This window comes from Trichoplusia ni, unplaced genomic scaffold (genome assembly GCF_003590095.1).
Source record: "Trichoplusia ni isolate ovarian cell line Hi5 unplaced genomic scaffold, tn1 tig00002984, whole genome shotgun sequence".
Classification (NCBI taxonomy): domain Eukaryota; kingdom Metazoa; phylum Arthropoda; class Insecta; order Lepidoptera; family Noctuidae; genus Trichoplusia; species Trichoplusia ni.
In genome coordinates, this window is record NW_020800313.1 from 163,860 (window position 1) to 180,538 (window position 16,679).

Genomic DNA, 16,679 nt, shown 5'->3' on the forward strand with positions numbered 1-16,679 from the left:
AGATATTACTAAATGTACATCGTATCATATGGAAACGCTTCGAAAGTTCGAGCGGCCCAATTCCCGAATGGAGCGAAGCTTATTATAGACGCTAATCTTGTTCAGTCGGCAAACAGTTTCGGACGCTTCAATCTCTTCCCAATCAATTTGTCGAGCACTTGTGTTCACAATGGTTGACGACGTGTGCCACTACGATATACAACAAAACGATAAATATGGACGGTATTTGGTTGCAAATAAGGATTTAGACGGAGGTGATGTAATTTTTACCGACTCTCCTTTCGCTGTAGGACCAAAACCAGGCAAGTATTCGCTAGGATTATGTAGACATTTTATTCAACCAGCTTTAATTCCTTTGTATTTTTTTTATGATTCCGTAGCATGAAATATATATAGATTATATATATATATAAGTATTGTTGTTAAAATGTTGCTATTATAGTAGTCAACTATTACCGGTACTGGTAATTGATATGTCCAAAATTTTAATTGTCCTATGTTACAATTGCAATGTTATTGTTATATCAGTTTGAATTAATTACGTGTTTATAAAGTCGTCCGCAATTTTCAAAAATAATTCGTTACAAATCTGGGTATCGAATTCTTTCCTTTAAATGGTTACCTATGCCTCTCGAAACTTAAGTCGGTTGTTGTAGCTTATACCTTTTTTATTTTATCATGTAGATACTCCACCCCTATGCCTTAGCTGTTATTGCCCGGTGGAGAACACTTTGTGTGCCTCGTGCGGTTGGCCGATGTGCAGTGAAGAGTGTAGCAAATCGGCTACGCATGCAGCTGAATGTGAAGTCTTCTCAACCGCCAGGGTACGCTTCCAAAAGGTCGAGGACTGGACTGTCAGCGCGCCACAACTTGATTGTATTACACCATTGAGGTATTTGCAGTTTCTGTTATAGATACCTACTTACTCATAACAACGTATAAGCCTAATTGAAAATATTTGAAAATTTAAAAGTTGGCGTTGATGGCAGTCCATATGAACCTATGGCATACCCCATTGTTCTGTCAAATCACTGACATAGATTTGTAAATCGGATAGTCCAGCCTATTAGGTGGGTAAAATAGAAGTCACTGAAAATAGCTCTATAGTGTATACCTGCTACTTAGTAGTTCCATAAATCATCTTAATAAGCTTTAAGTAGCTACTTAGGTACCTACATAGTTCTGTTGTCTATCTATAGTGTGTATTCAATATACGACTAGAAGAATTTTGGCTCACTAAATGTAAACAAACAAACTCTAAGTCAATAAAAATATCTAGGCATCTACTTCTATGATATGTTACAGTGCGACTACAACCTACCTAAGGTTTTATTTAGTTTTAGTCATTTAAATGTTTCTCAAAATAAAACAGAAATTTGCAAAAAAATAATAATTTTAACTAACATAAATCTTTATTATATTGGTGTACAATAAACCTATTTACATATTTAAGAAGGTTTCTATCTCAGCTGGCAAAGACAAAAAAACTACTTTTTTCTAGAGTGCTTCTGGCAAAAGAAAAAGATTCCGAGCGATGGAAGCGCGAACTTGAAGCTATGGAGACACATACCGAATCTCGGAAGTTGAGACCAACTTGGGGCGCCGATCAAGTTAACATCGCAGACTTTCTTATAGACCACTGCAAACTGGGCAATCGATTCGATAAAGATTTAGTGCAAAGAGTGTGCGGAATATTAGAGGTAAGTTAGAATATTACAAATAAGTGTATATTTTTTTCTACTTACCGCCTCCCTACTTGTTAACTTCCACAAAACTAATTACCTACCTAGAAAAATAAGAATACCTGTTTACGTGTCAAGGAGTAACCGGTAGGAGATTGCTTTGAATTTGAACATCGTTCTGAGCCGTTAGAGCATAAGCCCATTGGACGGCGACTTTTTTATAACACCTTTAAATTTGCATATTGTTATTAAATAGCTAAATGTGTGATTACATTTTGTACTAAATTATTGGAAATTAAACATTTTTATTTGGTTTGACATGTTTCAAAGGACACAAGGCTATGTGATAAGACAGTGTCAAAAATGGATTATTATGATTTGATAAATAGCGCCGTGCCTTATTAAAATGAAAGGCGAGCGTTGCTCTGACTGGCTAACATTATATGATTAAAATTATTTTTCACTGTAAAGCTCATTAAATTGTTCAGGTGAATTCTGTGGAAATTCCTTCTCGAGGTGGATTTAGCATACGGGCTCTTTATCCACGGTTAGCCATCGCTGCACACAGCTGTGTCCCCAATATCGTTCATACGATACTGCAAAATGATTATCAGTAAGTGGCATGGATATAGAACCGTTATAAATTAGATAAACTTCTATGAAGACTCATTACAAGGCGATAAATATCATGTAGGTAAGTTGCCATACATTGCCTAGCCGGAAGTCAAATACCTATAATCGCTAGCAATCGCCGCAACTTGCAAGATATTCCTCGTCTTGTAAATGAACCTAAAATCACGATAGTATACGTACCTGAACATTGCTATGTAAATTTCAGGGTGCAAGTAAGGGCAGCAGTTTCAATAAAAGCGAGCGAGATTCTCTATTTGTGCTATACTCATTCCCTTTCCCCCACACTGCTTCGGCGGGACTTCCTAGCCGACTCAAAGTTCTTTATGTGCGACTGTCGACGATGTGCTGACCCTACAGAGCTCGGCACGCATCTTAGCACTCTGAAGTGCAATAAATGTGATAATGGAGTTATAATGTCTACTAATCCTCTTGGTAAGCCCACGTTTAAACTTCATCATGATTTAATTTGTGAATAGAGCTATATTATATATTCATGAGTATATAATGTAGGTACCTATAACATAATATATATATAGATATTTCATCTGCGAAATAAAAGACATATAAATTTTTGTGAATTCCCTGAAGAGTTCCTTCCTATATTTTGCAACAGAATTTTGTCCATTAATATTTTATATGTCCCAAAGGGATTTATAATTATAAAACAAAAAAGGTACCTCTAGCTCATCTACCTAAGCAAACAAATGACAATTGATAGCTGTTTTTCAATATTTTCAGATAACGATGCGCCTTGGGCGTGTTCTGAGAAAAACTGCGAATTTAGGACATCGGGTGCCGCAATGCGCAAAATGTTGGCAGTAGTGCAAGCAGAGATCGAACAACTAGATGCTTTAGAACCAGGCCCGGCTGCTATAGAGCAGAGGGAAGCCGTCATTAATAAGGTTCGTAGTTGGAACTAGTTTATCGGAAAATTAAACTGGAACATGTCATAAGACGAATAAAATGATAACTCATTTAAATAGCGGATCCAGTCTCGGGTTGGGGTTAGGGTGGCAAATGACACCGTTAACATTAAATACCTAAACAATCCTGTTATAGCTTTTTATGCAATCATTTACTTACGAAACAAAAGACGGCTGTTAAATTTAGGATTCCCAAATTAAATATACCTACCTACTTAGGAACAGGGGAACAGGGTTGATTTATTAAAGAATTATTGGTTGGATGAATTAGATTCAATTTGAAACTATTCGTATCCTGTTAAGCATTTTACCAACACAATAATTGGAAATTCCTTTTAATGATTTACCGTGAGTGTTCCGCCCCGTACTGAATTTCCAATGATTGTGTTTGAAAAATGTTCAGAATAATACGAATAGTATCAATTTAATTCAATTTCCATTCATTCATCAACCATTGTAAATAGCAGAATCGGGACCCAGGTATGGAGGTAGGTTTTATGTCGCTAAGACTATTTTTTTGTCATTAAGTATCTATCCAAAAGGATTATAATAACTCTATTACATTAACAACTTACTTACGCAAAAAGTAGATTACAAGAACTTACTCTTGGAGTATAATAGATTGCAAGACAAAAGACATAGGGCTATGTTTGAAATGGCATAAATAAGGAATGCTAATCTCATAATTTCGCTTTTCTTCAGTATAAATCAGTCTTCCATCCCCGCCACTCACTGCTCCTGTCGCTGAAGCATACGCTGGCGCAGTTGTACGGGCGGGTAGAGGGCTACGGTATCGACGAACTGCCTGACCTCATGTTAGAGAGGAAGGCCGAGTTCTGCCGCCTCGTGCTGAGTACATTAGACGTTATTATGCCAGGAGAGACGCGAATGCGAGGTAAACAACTAGTTTTGTTTTAGTAAATCACTATTTTATGAGTGTAATGATGGTTGTAAACGAATTCAAAGTTAGATTAAGAAGGCACATCAATAAGCAAAAGAAAAAAATTGTTTGAGCCGTAGATCCTACTTATTACAGAGTTACAGAATATTTAGAGTTATAGTACATTATAAAATGCCTTTCAAATTAAGAACTGCATTTATTTTCGCAGGTATGATGCTATATGAGTTACATGCACCGCTTATGTTCTTGGCGAGAAGCGAATTCAGTGCTGGACTCATTACTCAAGAGAAATTGAAAGAAAGATTACAGGAACCAATAAAATGTTTAGCAGAAGCCGCCCGTATTTTGACGAGAGAGGATCCGCAAAGCCCTGAAGGAATTACTGGACTAATAGCACAACAGTCCATGGAACAACTTACAGCTAGTCTTGAATGTTTATAGATATAAGTACCTATCTAAATAGTTTTAAGAACTCTTCTATTTATAGACCAGTCCTTTTAGGGTAAAGGTCGAAAGGTTTCTGAAAGTCTAGTCAGTTGATAACTATCATAAACATCATATCATACTTTGTTGACACTTCTACTTTATTAATTGCTTTCAATGTTCATTTACTAGTCGGTCCCAAACACTCAGGGAGCACCTCAGGGGTAGACTTTAAAGTGGTCAATCAAAGACCAATCAATCTGGTTAGTTTCTAGGCTAATCAGATCCAAAGAAAAGAAGATGTTTTTCACTGTATAATACCAGAGGCCCAAGAGATAATACATCAACAAGTTTTTGGCTGATCTTCATAGACAATGCAATGATCTGTCTATTAGTTGTTTTGCTAGGGCCTCTACCGACTGTTACACGGCCACCATACTTTATTTTTATAATTACTGATCAACTTAATCCTAAAACCCTACAAAAAGCTATGGAAAAAGACAAAATGATGACGATCTCTTTTAATCCTGTATATTATTTCTTTCAATAAATTAGATTACTCAATATAATATATTGTTTTATTGTTTATTGATAGAATTTGCTTACGTTTTAACAGGCAGAATGTAAAAAACAACTAGAATTGTATTTTCTTAGGCTTTTTGGTAGTTTCTGGTGCGGCTGTCTTATTGTTTTGCAGACCTACATCTTCAATGTCAGCTGTGCTGTCCAATGTGTGAAGCTTTACTGTTGATCCTTCCTTATTATCCGTTGCCTAGAAAAATAAACAAAATCAATAAATAGAAGAAAGTAAGCAAGTATGTTTTTAAGTTCTTAACAAATGTTCTTTGAAGATCTTTATTTTGATATAGTTCATAATAATCATTATACCACTTTTGCTTAGTAATTACTACAGAAACATGAAATTAAGTAGAATGACATAAATCTGGTTTGCTAAGCTAAACAAAGTATTTTTTTAACTCTCAGGAAATCTGAAGTACAAAAAGAACTTTTAAAAATATACTTACAGTGGGACAATCTTTCCTCAAATGTGTGACATCACCACACAGCTTGCAAGACCCACCATTGGGATATAAACCTTTAGGATTGTCAGGACATTGCCTGGCTATGTGACCCTGAAAACAATAGTTAAATCATATGAAACTGATGAAATAATAGAAAGGTAAGAGCAATTACAATGTTAAACAAATTCTTTAGACATTTTAATTTAAGATACTGAACAAGAGTCAAGTGCTAAGACTAAGCAACAAGACTGAACTGAGTGTAAGAAATAAATGAAATTTCAGTATTACAAGAAATAAAAATATTTTAAAACATAAATTTGTTTAGACATTATTAATGCCATGCCACAAAACTGTCTGCATGGAAGACTGGAATAGGAAAAAGTAATAAGGTAACTATAGTAATATGTACTTACTGGTTCTTTACAAATGAAGCAAGTAGCAAATCTGAACTCTTTATCCCTTTGAACTTTACATTCAAACTGCCTGTGTTCAGTAGATCCACATTTGAAACAAACACCTTCAGCAAGGTCAGAGCCTGGTATCTTAGTCTTGAGTTCAGGACAATCAGACAGCACATGGCCTCCCTTTCTGCAATTATAGCATACCTCTCTTTTCATCCTAGCTAAAGCCTTCTCAGCCCTTCTCCTTTCCAGCTTCATAGTCCTTTGCACCTCACTCTTAGGAATCCCTTTCTTTATCATGTTATTCTTTAACTCCTGAAGTCTTTCTGCATCCTTTTTCATAACAGGAAATCCATCAAATCTAACTAGTTCTATTTCTCTACCATGGACAATCAGTTGGAAACTGTTGTCATTAATCTCCTTTCTCCGTACAGGTTTACCATTGACCAACTTCTTGATTTTTTTCTCCTTAATTTTTTGGTTGTTTTGTTGGATTTTTTTATTACTTTCTGTTTCTGTTTCATTTACATTTTCATTTGTATTAGGTGATGCTGAATCCACAGCAGACTTTTGTTTCTTTTTATTATTTTTCTTCTTATTTTTTTTATTACTCTGATTGTTCTCTGTTACAGGTGATGGTTTATGTTCACTTTGTATCTCTGTGGACTTTTGGGGTTTATTTTTCTTCTTCTTAGGGACCTCTTCTGTTGTATCAGTTACATTACTTTCACTATTTCTTACACCATTTGGAGCTTTACTATCTTCTGCAGCTTCTGCACTTTTCTTAGTCTTTTTCTTCTTGCTTTTAGAGACTGAATCATTTGTTAATTCTGTCTTTGGTGTGTTAGTTTCTGGAAAATCACACCAAGTAGCTTTTCTCTTTTGGGTTTTGTGTTCCTTGAGAAAGTTTTCGTAATTTTCGATACGTTGCTTCTCAGCCTACAAATAATATAATTCAAATTAGTCTTTAGATGTCAATAGTTACAGATTATGATGTATCACAAGTATTAAATATTTCAGATGGAACATACCTCTTCCCTCTTTTTAGCTTCTTCACTTTCCTTTTTCGCATTTAACAACTGTTCTTTCATAACCTCCCATGGAGTACCGTCTTCGGGAGCTCTCTCATTTGATGCCTTAGAGCCTTTAGCTCTTGCAAATCTAGTCATTTTGTTTAAGCAAAATTAAATAAATAAACTTTACAATAACGCACGTGCAAATTAGTAAATCCGACGTGCATGTGACACTGACAGTATTTTGACATACCCATAGATAATACATATAGACATACCTATGCATCGATATTATAACCTTCTTAAAAACACATTTATCTTTGCTCTATATATACTAATATATAAAGCTGAAGAGTTTGTTTGTTTGTTTGAACGCGCTAATCTCAGGAACACTCAGGAAAAAAGATAAACAGTTTACATTAATATTTTATTTTATATAAAACCGCACAAAACTGTTTGCACAGTTTTTCTGTGATGACTAAAACTAATTAATTTATTACACTTATTCTATCTTAAAACTAACAATATATAATTTTATAAGATAATATATTCATACTTTACCCTTTGCTTTAAACACGTGTGTGTTAATTATATTCAATCAGGTTGCTTAATTTGTTTCAACTTCAAAATAAACCAAAGAAATATTAATAATGCAAGAAATTGGTCATTGGTCAATTGTAAATAAACTTGCTCGCCAAAATTTATGAAACATGAAAATGTATATTATGTTCTATAACTTTTATAGTATTTTATTTTATTTAGTGTATATTACACAAACAGACCAATATTAAGGATAATTATGTTCTTTCTAGATAATTCACATTATATATTCCTTTCGAAGCCAGCGAAGGCTTACATAATTTTATAAAATATTTTGCTAAACACTTAATATATGATGATAGTATGTGATGTAGGATACACAAAACCGAAAAACTCGGAAAAGCTTTTTAATCTGTGAAATAGTGCGCCTGTCGGGGTAAGCTTTGTTTTGAGGTTATGTTTTGAATTACAGTTATTGTAACCAAACAATATAATTATTTGTATGGTTAATTATTTTTGCAAGAATTGAAGACTTGTCGAAAGTTTAAAAACAAAGTAGCATCTTGAATTATAGACTTAGGGATCTTATAAATAAGGTATAGTCTATTTTATATGAAAATCCTATATAACTACTAAGTAGGAACTAGCATGCGTATATTTTAATATAAATTGTGCATAGGTACGTATTTGATTTAGTCATATACTATACAGATGCGATTATTTTTAGGTCGATGGTAAATAAAACAAATATACATGATACGTAACATTTAATTTATATTATAGGTCGGAAAAAAGCACAAAAAAATCATGATAAAAACTCCAATACTCAGAAAATAAGGTGCACATTTAAATAAATATTTAAAAGCTTATAAAAAACTCACAAATTTGATACATACCTAGGAAAACGATATTTAAAACCATCAATACAGACAATACAAAAGTTTACAATCTATATTAAATATAGATATTAAATATAGATTGTATATATACACAAAATAAATTTTATTCTCGTCATAAATGAAACCAGCCAGTAAAACAATAAAGGTTATATGCAATAAATTATAATAAAACTTAACTCTAAACATCCTTTGAAGTCTACTGCTTCAGCGTAACACTGAGAGACAAAGAATGCATTCACTTAAAATCAGTTGCATTGGGTATTCAACATCTTCAATCTCATATAAGCGTACAGGTAAATCAATATTGTATAATAAAATGTCAATGGCAAGAAATTCTTACCCTGTATTCAATGTTAAAACTGTAATATACAAACATAAAAGAAAATAATGAGATGTGTCAAACGGTATATATAGTTAAAAAGTAATTGTAGAAGAAGCTCTTATTTGTATGTATTGTATTCAGAACTTATAAAAGCACTTAAAAATAAATAAACATATTATTATTATAAAAGTCACTTGTGAAATATCCTTAAATGATATTTGTATTTGATATATTTATGGTCTACATTTGAAATCTGTTGTGTGTTTACTAAGTGATAAAACCGGTATATTAAAGGCAATCTATAGCTGTACAAATATGTTCTTAGTCTAACCTTTATATAATTGCAATGGCAGCACCTTTTGCTGCATCTCCACCTGAAGTGAACTCTAAGGGCAAACTGTAGTATTGTTCCACGGCTCTTTGCAATACTGCATTCCTAGATAATCCTGAGCCGTTTCCAACAATTCTCTTCACTTTTGCGTCACGCAATATGTCTTTAGGCATCATGGTGTGTAAATTTTCTATTAAACTATCGCAAAGAGATTTAAATACACTACCCAGTTGTATATTTGAGAGATCAATATTTTCAACGGAAGCTTTAGTAAATGGCAAATGTCTTTCGCCTAGTAAATGTGGCACAATTTTCATGTTTGATTTAGTTTGCGTTTCCAAACCTAGGGCAATAAGCTTTTCCCATACTTTGGCTTGTGGAGTAGGAAAGCCTAGCTCAAGCATCCATTGCTGCAACATTTTAACAAAAGTAGCTAATACATTGCCGCCATTCAAGGATGCAGCAACCACTAAATACGTGTTGTTGAAATATGGCAGATGTTCGACAGTTTTGCAGCCTAAATCCGACATTTCATTTACCACAAATGCCAGTTGAGCCGACGTCGATATGTTTAGGACTGCGTCTTGTTGACTTTCCAGTGTAGCAATAATAGAACACTGTAAATCACCCATGGCGACGCTAACCGGCGTTCCTTCGGGAATCCCATTCCAAGAAGCATTTAATTTACCGGCGAATTCTCCGCTCTTCACAATCTTAGGCAAAAGGTTTACTGGAAAGTTTACGGAATTCAAAATATCGATGTTCCACTCATTTTTCACAGTGTTAAAATATCCCCAACTTGTAGCATTTTGGTCGGACATAATGGGGGTCTCCAAATCGCAAAGCATGGTGACGATAAAATCTTGAATAGTTCCAGAATACTGGAAATTGGTTAATTTGCCTGGTTTGTGTTTAAGCAACCACAGCAGTGTCGCACATCCGTATCCAGAGTAACAATTAACGTGCGAATCGGGCTTTGGCAATGATTCTAAAAATTCTGGCTTGCATCTTGTATCTTGCCAGGTATACAACGCCGACATGTTTTCCCTTTTAGCTTCATATCGCACTACTACTCCGTCTTTCTCCACTTTCTCCCAGGCTCTAGAAAATTATTAAAAATATTTCTTTAGTTTAAAGTTTCGACTACACAGTTATACGAAAACTCGATCGATTTGCTAGCTGCTATATATACATTGTGTTACTTGGATGTTTATTTACGTACCCATTTCTCCACAAGAGAACGCCGTGCATCTGTCCACACACTCCAATTTTTGTGACATTTCGCAATAGATCTCTCGGAAGTCGGGAGATGCAATAATGAACGGCTGATACTATTTTTGGCACGTCTTGCTTGTTGCCTTCAATACCCTGGTCACTTGGTATGTTCGCTGCCGTATCCTTATTTTGTTTTGCGACGATTTCCTTTGTGCTGGGATCATATACACAAACTTTGACGGACGTCGTGCCAATGTCCATACCCAAAATATAACTTTTCTCAGCCATTTTTGCACTTGAAACAGGATAAAAGGTTAAACGTTAAAAATGATCAGTTTTGCTGCGGCCTGGGACGACAGATTCGCGCCGGCAATTTGTATCAATTGCTCGAGATCGCGGCCGGCGGCAGTCAGCGCCCGCATGAGTAGTGGGTGGCGGGTGGTCTGTAGTCTGGTGGCAATGCGCCCGCATTGACCTCGTGTCAGGTATTACGTAAAACTAGTGATTGTATTTGTTATCTTATTGAGTGGCCGGTTTGTTTATCATCCACTTCAGCGATTCACTGACTTACAACCAATAAATAACTTCAGTTGATATTAGTTTCACGATAACACGTCTAAATTGATTGTTTTATTTTTTATAGCTGCGTAAATGTTTTCACACTAAATAAATAATTTTCTTAGTTTCGTGTAACTAACAAAGTTTACCTAGACGGATTTACCGCTAAAGTATTTGTAAAAGTAAATAAAGCGATCTTTAAAGATCACTCTTCATTAAGGGGAAAGTTTAATCCGCCGTTGACGTCACAAAATGTTTGTGTTCAATACAACCATGCAAAATAGACGTAAATGTATAATTCTGTGTTAGCTATCTTGGTAGAGCGTCTAGACCATTGAAACTATTCTTTGATCTCTCTGATTAGTCTAACCACGATACTTTCCGCAGTCACTTTGTTTGCCAAAAGTGATGTAATAGATTTTATCTAAAATACGTAAATAAAGTAAATTAAACCAATGGTAAACGGCTTACGGTACACGTCAGGGAGAGTGTAAGCTGTTCTCAAAGATAATTAGAGCGGTATAATTAATGATGGTCCCCAGCTAATGAGATAAAATACAACACGAGTCGCTACAGACGTATAACTTTGCCTGCATTTATTTATGTTTTTGATGTTCAGTAGGTATGATTTTATCTGAAATTTTCTGCTAATCATAAGAGAGTGCTCGTTATTGATATCTATAAAATTTAAACTCATCCTTACTTTTAAGATGACTTTGTATTTGACTTGTGTAAATCTGTAGGTTCTCGTTAAATCGATCGATCAAGACATCTTTAGATCTTTGTAAAGAATCTTGATCAGTATTTTTAGCACAGAACGTTTTATTAAACTGCTTAAACATCTAGGTAGGTATACTAGGTATGAGATTTCTGATCTCATCTCATCTCAACCGGAGATAAATTAATATTGGTAAACTACTTTTACAAATAAATGATTGTTTTTTTTTAAATACTATTTATTTATGGTTTTACATGAAGATAATTTACCTAGCTATTCGTATTTTCATACCTTTACATGTTCTAGGCAACTGAGAATAAGCTATATAAACATATGAGTCACCAAAGAAACAGACGATATGTATTGTAAAAAAAATAAAAGTTTATCTTGTTTCCAGAGCTATGGGTAAGAGAAGTAAATCGCGCGGGACAGCCAAAGAAGAGTTAAGCGTTGAGAGCAATAAGAATAAAAGGAATAAATTAGATCACAATGATGAATCAAAAGATGAAACTTTACTTCCGTCTAGAAGTGGTACTAGTCAAACAAAAAGTGTTAGTAAAGTAAAAAAGTCCAAGAAGATAATATTTAATGATGATGATGATCCTGTAGAAGTTGAAAGCACATTGAGCCAAGATGTAACAAGTGAAGGTAAAAAAACGAAACTTCTTAGACATACTAGAGAACCAATAGAAAATGAAGAAAATATTAAAGACGAAGATATAGACAAATTCTGCGATGAAATAAATGAGGAAGATAACGAACAGTACGAAAGTTGGATAAAGCTGTTAGAAGCGAAACTTAATCCGAATAAAAAGAAAAATAAATAATTTATACGATTTTAATTTCATACAACTAACACGAACTGGGTACCTTATTGCCAATGTCTGGAGTGCGTAAATGTTCGTTACTAGAAAAAAAAACATTTTGGAACGGCGAACTTGTTTGCTACCCTTACAGTTATCAGGAATTTTAGTAATTTAAGCATTTTTATTTTAGTAGTTCCAGTAATTTTAGCCTGATCACGGTAACACAAAGTTCATATTTAGCAGATGGTACCTGAATTTAATTTTGCTGACCAAGTCTGAACTGAATATATTTAATTTTTGAATATTATATTTACTGAAAAATATATCACGACACAGAACACGTAGATACTAATTCATCAGAAGTTATGATCATGACAAAGACTGGAAAATTAGGAAGTTATTCATTTAGGATCCCCTCGCTACTACTTCGTAAAACGATGTCGTGCCAATTTATTTGCTAACCTTGTGACGTTGACAAGAAGTTAGCAATACGGATCGTATCTATTACGCACAAACTATGTTACCTGTAAATTGTCTGAAATTACAAAATTAAACGAACATTGGTTAAACTAATTACATATTTTTTGTGTGAAGCGAATAATAAATAAACTTTGTCATGAGTCCTTGACTGCTATTTTAAAGACCATTTACCATGCCGATAACTACTGTTTCAACTCATTCGAAAACAAGATCAACATTTTCACTTTGTCGGTCATTAAATGCCACCGTAAACTATTCATTACCCATAAATATTTCAAAATTTCCAAATGGTCTGCTATGACATGACTTGGTGAACTGATATTCAGCCCTTGAACAGCGTGGTATACGTAAATTATACCATTGCAAATTAGTATTTAAGTTTAGAAAACTGAACTAAGTGCACATTTACTCTAAGCCGCTTCCTCTAGTCAGGTAACTTATTTATTAAATGACAATTGTAGGTCAACGCTGGGCTCGATTTCTTTAAATTAGATAGTTTTGTTATTCAAATGCCTACGGTAATTCTTTTCTTTAAGTCCCATAATAGACCCTACGGCTGCTTTAGCTACAAAACAAACACGCTATTTTAAATTACCTGTTTAGAAAAGCGATCCCTGAAATAATTGAAATATTGAAATGTAGGCGTCGCGTCGTAATCAACGTACATTAAACATATTAGTAACTTAATAGTTATATACATTCAGATCTAAAATAGATTTTGAAATACATATGAATAGACATGTTTAACTACAATATAATTATCTAATAATATCCTTACTATCGTGGAGTGAGTATGAAAGGAAAATATGAGAACCTATTTATACCTATATTTTCGATATAATATCCTTGTTTCTTTTCGGTCATTATGAAATTACCCAGGTATTACGACACTCTACCTCAAGGGATAGGATTAGTGAAAATGGATATGTACCTGCTATAAAAAACCTTTTTATTAACTCCTCTGCCGCATAACAAATAACAAACTTTAATATTTTTTTAGAATATGATTGATTGGGGCAATGTCATTTCAGTGCCATCTAATGTTACAGATGCTGAATAGATTCAGAAAGATTATCATCTCAGATTTTTGTGGTAACTTTATGGAAAAATCGGTTTATATCATAATGCAACACTACTAAATCAAAGTTGTGAAGTGTCATTGTGACATTTCCTTGACGTTGACAGCTATGTGACGGATCAACGCATGTTCGTCGGTTTGTTTTATTTTATGTTAATTCTCTTTGGATACCGGTCATCACCGGTACCTTCTACTACGATGAATAACGGTATATTATGTAAACAGTTTTGAACCAAATATAGTACAGTGATGAAAATAACTAGGCAATATTGTTGATAAAACTATGCTCTAAGTGTAAACATTTCGGACAATAAACATCAATTAGTTTCTAATTAAATGGATAGTAATAAGAAATCTGAAGACATGGACATTCCGACGGTGGAAGGAAACTTACTTCAACAGCCTAAAGAACAAACATTGCCAACTCGGAACCCGCTTATGAAAGTTCGGACTTACGTTCTCGCATTGCGTCCATGGTCGCTGAGCGCAAGTCTGTTGCCGACGCTGCTGGGAGCTGCACTCGCATACAGGTTGCCTGGTGACAGTGGCTTCAGTTGGTGCACCTTATTATTAACTTTATGCACAGTTATTCCAGTTCATGGGGCTGGCAATGTTGTTAATACGTACTTTGATTTTGTCAAAGGAATTGATAATCGAAAATCAGATGATCGAACTCTCGTTGATCACATATTGAGTATAGACGAAGTGGTCTCATTGGGTGCTATTTTATATTTGGCTGGATGTGCTTCATTTGTCCCTCTTGTGATTTTGTCTCCTGCCCGGATGGAGCATTTAGCTCTGGTTTATTTTGGTGGATTGTCATCATCCTTCTTGTACACGGGTGGTATTGGCCTTAAGTATATAGCTCTTGGTGACATATTAGTATTAGTTATATTTGGACCAGTGTCCGTAGTTTTTGCTTTTCTTGCTCAGACAGGCCGAGTGGATTGGCCTATAATTTACTATGCAATTCCATTTGCCCTAAACACTGAAGCTATTTTACATAGTAATAACACAAGAGACTTGGAGACTGATAGCAAAGCGGAAATTGTGACACTGGCAATTTTGATAGGCAGAACAGCTTCCTACCTGTTGTATGCATTTTTATTGTTTACACCCTACATTATGTTTGTTGTAGCATCTGTACGCTGTTCTTTTTGGTTTCTGATACCAATGCTAACCTTACCAAGAGCATTTGAGATTGAGAGAAGGTTTAGGAGTCCTGAAACAATGCGCTATGTTCCAAGACAAACTGCCAGGCTTAACTTTTACTTTGGCATGTTGTACATGATCTCATGTTTATTTGCACATCGTCTTCCATTTCTTCTTCGATGATAATAAAATTTATTATTGAAGTAAAAGCTCATGAAACAATATTTCTGTTGTTTCATATTTTGATAAAAAGGCCTTTCAAAGCATTGATATCTAAAAAAAATTAAGATGTGACCAATTTTATTTTAGTCTGAGAAGTATTTAATCTCATAGCAATCTTTAAATCCTAATTTTATTTAATTAAAGTTTAATACAGAAAAAATCTTCTGGGACTTTCATATCAAGTTTTCTTATAATGTTCTATAATTCTTTTTATAGTCATTTTTAGAAGCAAGCTGCAAAATGTTTTTAACTTTAAAAAAATGCCTTGAATTAACTGAGAACAAAAAAACAAATGCTGTTGCTAGAAGACTATGAGAACAGTATTCTCATATTACATATACAGTAAACACTATATATATTTTTTATGAGTTTTAATTGTAATAAAATTGTCTTCATTTTAATTATGTTGTCATAATTATAGAAGAGATTTACTACCTGTATAAATCATTAATCATTATCTTAATGTTCTTTTTGTCTATTCCACTGCTGGTCTAGGTATAAAAAAAAATAAGTAATATCATTTTTTTATTCAGCTTTTCTGTAGAATTAGAAGAAAAAGTTAATTTACACTAATCAGATTAATAAAATACCTTGAAACATAGTTATAAGCTAAAACTGGCTGTCACAGGTATCACAGCTATTTTACCTTTTTATACCTATAAAACCGAAATTAATTTCGGTTTCATGTTTCATATTATTTTTGAAGTATTGAACTTTTGAAGCTAACAGTACATAATTATCAGGGAGGGTTAATCTCAAGTATCATTTCTAATATTTACCAAGTTTGTGTACTATTAAAGTAAATGGCATAGTATTTTGCCTTCTATTCTTTCGATGTTTGTTGTCTGTAAGCATGTTCAAGCCTTGCTTAGTTTCTACTTCATAAATAACATTAGCCTTAAGTCTTTGTAATGTGTCATGTGACATAGTTATGTTTATTATGTACGGAATAGGTTACTGACAATGAACCCTACCCATAGAAATGCTAAAGTGTGGTTGTGCATACTAAAATGGTGTGGTAAATTTAATATAATGTGTATGTAAAGTAACTCAAGCATCGTCAAACGAGATTGAGTTGATAAGTTCATTCAAATGATTTCCTGTCTGCGCATTACATATGTTGTGTATAAATGTTTTCTATATTTCTTGTACGTAATTTTAAATAAATCTACCTCTTACTAGTTAACACCTAAAGCTATTTATTGAGATTTAAAACCTAAGAGAGTGTGGTAGTATTTTTGTAACTGAAATGCAATGAAATTTCTCAATTGTAAATCGACAATAATTTATTTATTTAGTTAGATAAAGTTTAAATTTGGTCTAATATAATTTATGAAAAAGAGTTAATCTGACTATTATT

At 33.8% G+C, this 16,679-nt stretch overlaps 4 protein-coding genes across 5 annotated transcripts; 2 read left to right on the plus strand and 2 right to left on the minus strand.

Moving 5' to 3' along the window:
• The first annotated feature begins 5 nt into the window (after window positions 1-5).
• Window positions 6-4,858, plus strand: LOC113507648 (SET domain-containing protein SmydA-8). Its single transcript, XM_026890542.1, has 8 exons — window positions 6-302; window positions 685-892; window positions 1,502-1,700; window positions 2,171-2,295; window positions 2,521-2,747; window positions 3,054-3,217; window positions 3,941-4,133; window positions 4,348-4,858. The coding sequence occupies exons 1-8, from the start codon at window positions 170-172 to the stop codon at window positions 4,578-4,580; spliced, it is 1,482 nt and encodes a 493-aa protein (XP_026746343.1). The 5' UTR covers window positions 6-169; the 3' UTR covers window positions 4,581-4,858.
• A 268-nt stretch (window positions 4,859-5,126) lies between these two features.
• LOC113507649 (zinc finger CCHC domain-containing protein 9-like) lies at window positions 5,127-7,248 on the minus strand. Its single transcript, XM_026890543.1, has 4 exons — window positions 7,017-7,248; window positions 5,998-6,924; window positions 5,588-5,695; window positions 5,127-5,334 (listed from the first exon to the last, which is right to left on the minus strand). The coding sequence occupies exons 1-4, from the start codon at window positions 7,152-7,154 to the stop codon at window positions 5,197-5,199; spliced, it is 1,311 nt and encodes a 436-aa protein (XP_026746344.1). The 5' UTR covers window positions 7,155-7,248; the 3' UTR covers window positions 5,127-5,196.
• A 1,042-nt stretch (window positions 7,249-8,290) lies between these two features.
• Window positions 8,291-13,887, minus strand: LOC113507645 (sedoheptulokinase-like). 2 transcript variants are annotated; one of them, XM_026890540.1, is made up of 3 exons: window positions 13,799-13,887; window positions 10,313-10,600; window positions 8,291-10,191 (listed from the first exon to the last, which is right to left on the minus strand). In XM_026890540.1, the coding sequence occupies exons 2-3, from the start codon at window positions 10,591-10,593 to the stop codon at window positions 9,093-9,095; spliced, it is 1,380 nt and encodes a 459-aa protein (XP_026746341.1). In that variant the 5' UTR covers window positions 10,594-10,600; window positions 13,799-13,887; the 3' UTR covers window positions 8,291-9,092. The 2 variants fall into 2 exon arrangements, with proteins under 2 accessions (XP_026746341.1, XP_026746340.1); XM_026890539.1 differs by lacking the exon at window positions 13,799-13,887 and having other exon boundaries at window positions 10,313-11,702.
• Window positions 13,888-13,989: 102 nt separating this feature from the next.
• On the plus strand, window positions 13,990-16,661 carry LOC113507646 (ubiA prenyltransferase domain-containing protein 1 homolog). Its single transcript, XM_026890541.1, has one exon. The coding sequence runs from the start codon at window positions 14,282-14,284 to the stop codon at window positions 15,278-15,280; it is 999 nt and encodes a 332-aa protein (XP_026746342.1). The 5' UTR covers window positions 13,990-14,281; the 3' UTR covers window positions 15,281-16,661.
• Window positions 16,662-16,679: the final 18 nt, after the last annotated feature.

Bases quoted from the DNA above. Each gene is read 5' to 3' on its own strand.
- LOC113507648 (XM_026890542.1), top strand. From the start codon at position 170: ATGGTTGACGACGTGTGCCACTACGATATACAACAAAACGATAAATAT. The intron at 1,701-2,170 runs GTAAGTTAGAAT...TAAATTGTTCAG, and splicing joins GAGTGTGCGGAATATTAGAG to GTGAATTCTGTGGAAATTCC. The intron at 4,134-4,347 runs GTAAACAACTAG...TTATTTTCGCAG, and splicing joins AGGAGAGACGCGAATGCGAG to GTATGATGCTATATGAGTTA.
- LOC113507649 (XM_026890543.1), bottom strand. From the start codon at position 7,154: ATGACTAGATTTGCAAGAGCTAAAGGCTCTAAGGCATCAAATGAGAGA. The intron at 6,925-7,016 runs GTATGTTCCATC...TATTATTTGTAG, and splicing joins AAGCTAAAAAGAGGGAAGAG to GCTGAGAAGCAACGTATCGA. The intron at 5,335-5,587 runs GTAAGTATATTT...TTATTTTTCTAG, and splicing joins TGAGGAAAGATTGTCCCACT to GCAACGGATAATAAGGAAGG.
- LOC113507645 (XM_026890540.1), bottom strand. From the start codon at position 10,593: ATGGCTGAGAAAAGTTATATTTTGGGTATGGACATTGGCACGACGTCC. The intron at 10,192-10,312 runs GTACGTAAATAA...ATAATTTTCTAG, and splicing joins GTTCTCTTGTGGAGAAATGG to AGCCTGGGAGAAAGTGGAGA.
- LOC113507646 (XM_026890541.1), top strand. From the start codon at position 14,282: ATGGATAGTAATAAGAAATCTGAAGACATGGACATTCCGACGGTGGAA.